The sequence below is a fragment of the Pinus tabuliformis genome, chromosome 1_2, assembly GCF_031772625.1.
Source record: "Pinus tabuliformis cultivar Carrire ecotype Pingquan chromosome 1_2, CPIR1, whole genome shotgun sequence".
NCBI lineage: Eukaryota > Viridiplantae > Streptophyta > Pinopsida > Pinales > Pinaceae > Pinus > Pinus tabuliformis.
In genome coordinates, this window is record NC_142298.1 from 179,729,300 (window position 1) to 179,733,295 (window position 3,996).

Sequence of the window (3,996 nt, forward strand, 5' to 3'; positions counted from 1 at the left end):
ATTCTTAAACAACACTTTAAAAAAAAATTATTATTATTATTAATGCAGTTAGAAGAATTCAGCAACTGTAAAAGAATTCAATTACAATAATCTTAACCTAAACAAAACAAACCCAAAAAAGGATTGTACCTGAGATTTTGTCTCTTCTATTTACAAAGGTTATAATGATTCGAGTCAGTGGACCTTAGCGTTCCTCTAATTAGAACATCTGCAATAAAAAGCAAGACTTCTTTTGAACTTACCGAGTTGCAATGATTTCATTCATTTTACTAGGTTTCAAGTTTCGCGTAGACGTAACTTTGCAAAAAGAAACAAGACTTCAGAGCCGTTGAAAAGCAACAAGTAATAAATCCGAACCAAAATCAAATCCAAAGACCAAAAATATATGTGAACCAACCACTTCAAAAGCCAAACTGTGGATACTTGTTTGCTTACTTAACCTAACTCAATTCCAGTTTCAAAGGATTAGATATGAGATTTGCTTAGAAGCCACATATATGACTGTTTTGTATCATTTCGTTGCTCATATCATTAACAGATTAGAAGCAAAATTATTATTATTATTATGATTATTAAAACATTTCACAATAATTCTATAGGTTTTGGATGGTGATTAGTGATTTCTTAAAATATTTTTTTTGATATAAAGTCACTAATTCAATTTTTTTCATTTTGTTTTAAAATGATAACGAAAAAAATAAAATAAAAAATTATTCTTGGCATAAATATATATCTTGCTCAGAACTAAAGAAGAAAAAGAGGAGAACAAAATCTCTTTTGTACAGGTCTTCTATGCACCTCTACAAGAAGCAAAAAATCAAATCTTTTATGCGCCTCTACAAGAAGCGGAAGATCGAAGGTTCCAGACATGATTGCTCATAACTAGAGAAGCGGGGGAGGGAGGGAGGGAGGGAAACAAAACTTCAAAGGAACAGCATATTGTGGTGTGAAAACACACCGTTGGCATCAATTGACAAAAGGCATGATTATGCCCTCTCTCCACGGATGCGGCGAGCGAGCTGGATATCTTTAGGCATGATGGTAACCCTCTTGGCGTGGATCGCGCACAGGTTGGTGTCCTCGAACAGCCCAACAAGATACGCCTCTGCCGCTTCTTGCAATGCCGCCACTGCTGAGGACTGGAATCTCAAGTCCGTCTTGAAATCCTGGGCGATCTCCCTTACAAGCCGCTGAAAGGGCAGCTTTCTTATGAGAAGCTCAGTGCTCTTCTGGTACTTCCGGATTTCCCGGAGAGCGACAGTACCGGGCCTGAATCTGTGAGGTTTCTTCACTCCACCCGTTGCCGGTGCAGATTTCCTGGCCGCCTTCGTGGCCAGCTGCTTGCGAGGCGCCTTCCCACCTGTTGACTTACGGGCAGTCTGCTTCGTTCGGGCCATCTCTTCAACCTATCTCTTTTCTCTATCTGCAGATTCAGAAAGAAAACGAAGAGCTATATTCACTCGACTGAAAGACAATGCCTTCACTCGATCACCACTAACCCCTTTTATTCATCAAACCGAGCCACTCACCTTCAAAGATTTATAATTCAAATTCGAAGAATTCGCGCCAGCAATTTCATCTCATCCTCGCCGTCCGCTCTTCACTCTAATCGACGGCTCCTTCAGCCCACGACGCGGATCATGGACCTCAAGCAAAGAAAGTCTTACCTACCATCAATTGGATATTCCTATGCACGCCATAATTTCGCTATATTTTCCTCCCTTTCGGGCTAAAAACCCATAGATGTTTCTTGAAATTCATTTATATGAATGTTTGATTAGTAAGACACTCATGCCAAAGGGTTGAAAAAAAGCAAAATTTTGATTAAAACAATTTAAATTGTAACGCCATAAGTGTTCCTCATACTTACCTAACCTTTTATAACACAAATTCACGCAAAACAAAACTTCACACCCAAAGGGAATTGTGAGGCTAGTTGGAACAAAAGTTTTGGAAGTTGTGATAAATATTTTTTTCTAATATTTTAGGTATATTTACAAATAAAAAATTATAATTAGTTATTTGGAGAGAATGCTTCATTCAGCTTTAATAGTAGTTGTAGGTAAAATAGGAGGGCATCTGAATTTCTCTTTAGGAGAAGTTGAATCTTGGTGCCCTAGGGCGAGCCCAGACCCGCTCGCTAAATACTTTCTAAACAAAATTGATAGTAGCAAGCTTGTTGATGTGGATCCTGTCATAATTGTACCTACCTAGAGAAATCATTGAATAGGGGAAGATAGAATTGCTAAGAGAATAGAAAGATTCTCAATTTCAGAAGCTCTAGTTGATAAGTTCAATCTTATCAAACAATGGGTAGGGACGGGAGGTGACTTGAATCAATCCCCAATCTTTCTAGAAATAAAAGGAGCCTTTCAAAAACTGACTAGTCCCTTCAAGATGAATTCTAATTGGTCAAAGGAAGGAGAATTCATTAACCTCGTCAATGTCGTTAGAAAACCTACAACCCCCAAGATGGTTCTTTGATTGTAGACCAATTTGAAGCTAATGTGAAGATCTTAAAACAAAGGTTGAAGGAATGGGTTAAGAAAAAGAAATGAGAAATAGAACAAGAGTTAGTAGGAATAGAGAACCAACCACTGACTCTTTCTAGTCGGGAAGGGGAAGCTACGAATTAATTGAAGCCAAAGTGGAGTTGTTCAGGTTGGAAAAAAGGAAAAAAAAAAAAATATTCGAAGAAAGGGATGTTAAATGGAGATTAAAAAGTAGGGTCATCTAGTTGGAATGTGTTGAGAAATCAAGGGTGTTGCAAATTAGGGTTTGATTCCTCTTACTTGATAATTACTTGTGATATTTTTTATGATTAATTACTTTATTGTATCTTCTTCATCAAGCAATTATCAAAACCATAAAGTAAGATCACAAGAACAAAAGAACACAAGATGTAGGCTCCAAGCCAAGGCAAAAACCCTCCAAAGGGAAAACCCATAAATTTTTTCTCTTCTTATAGAATCATTTCAAAGTGAGACATTCAAGACCCAAAGACCAATATCAAGACCTCCTCAAGCACCAAGTCGGCCCTCCAAAGAATGCTTCCTCAAACAAGTCAAAGTGCACAAGGTGAACAACTTCAATACTAGCCTAGCTTCATAATTTCGGCCCAGCTTCACAAATTTTCTACCCTGCAGCTTCACAAAAAATTCAACCCTACAACTTTAGAAAATTGTGACCCTGCAACTTGAAAAGATGCCCCTGAAACTTTGCATGTGTGAAGAAGAGATGACAAAAATAGAGATAATTCCTTCTTGCTTGTCCTTGCTCTTCTTTTCCTTGACCTTCATGCTTTTTCTACTTTTCTTGCCCATAGATTGAACTTATGAGTGTGTTTCCAAATGAGGTCAGAGTCTCTCCTTTCTATAGCCTCTTCATGTGGTCAAACTAGGCCGACTTTCTTTGGTAGGCCCGACTTGGACTTGGGGTCAAATGGTCTCTTCTAGAATCAAAAATTAAATTTTTTTATTACAAATTCAAAGGGACTTTGACTCATGACAAAATTTCTTATTGACTCAAGGAACCCTAGAAGCATGAAGAACATGCTTATCTAGAAAAATAGTAGTAATAATGAATTTTTCTTTTTCTCTTTTCTTTTCCTTTTCATAAATTTACATTTATACAATTACAAATATAATTATGAAGACCAATTGTAGTTACATTTTTCTAACACTCCCTCGTAACTAGGGAGGTACTCATAATTTCGGAGTAAGGTACATGAATTCTCAAATTGAAAAGTTATCATAAGAAGAGTTTGATTGATAAGCCATCTTATAGGCATCAACATCATGACCGACATTGTCAAATACCAACATAATGAGGCCTTTTTTACTAACAATCTCTAACTCTCCTCAAGATTAGAGCACAATGCTAGGAGGCACACACATATGGACACCTCAACCTCTCAAGGCACATACCCCATCCAAATGTTCACAAGGTATGTCCTTCTAGGACTTATTCTTATCTTGAATTCCAATCCTTGAAGAA

The 3,996-nt window shown here is 37.2% G+C and overlaps 1 protein-coding gene across 1 annotated transcript; it reads right to left on the reverse strand.

Annotated features, from left to right (window-relative positions):
- Nucleotides 1-698: 698 nt before the first annotated feature.
- LOC149205082 (histone H3.2) lies at nucleotides 699-1,476 on the reverse strand. Its single transcript, XM_089393415.1, has one exon. The coding sequence runs from the start codon at nucleotides 1,395-1,397 to the stop codon at nucleotides 987-989; it is 411 nt and encodes a 136-aa protein (XP_089249541.1). The 5' UTR covers nucleotides 1,398-1,476; the 3' UTR covers nucleotides 699-986.
- Nucleotides 1,477-3,996: the final 2,520 nt, after the last annotated feature.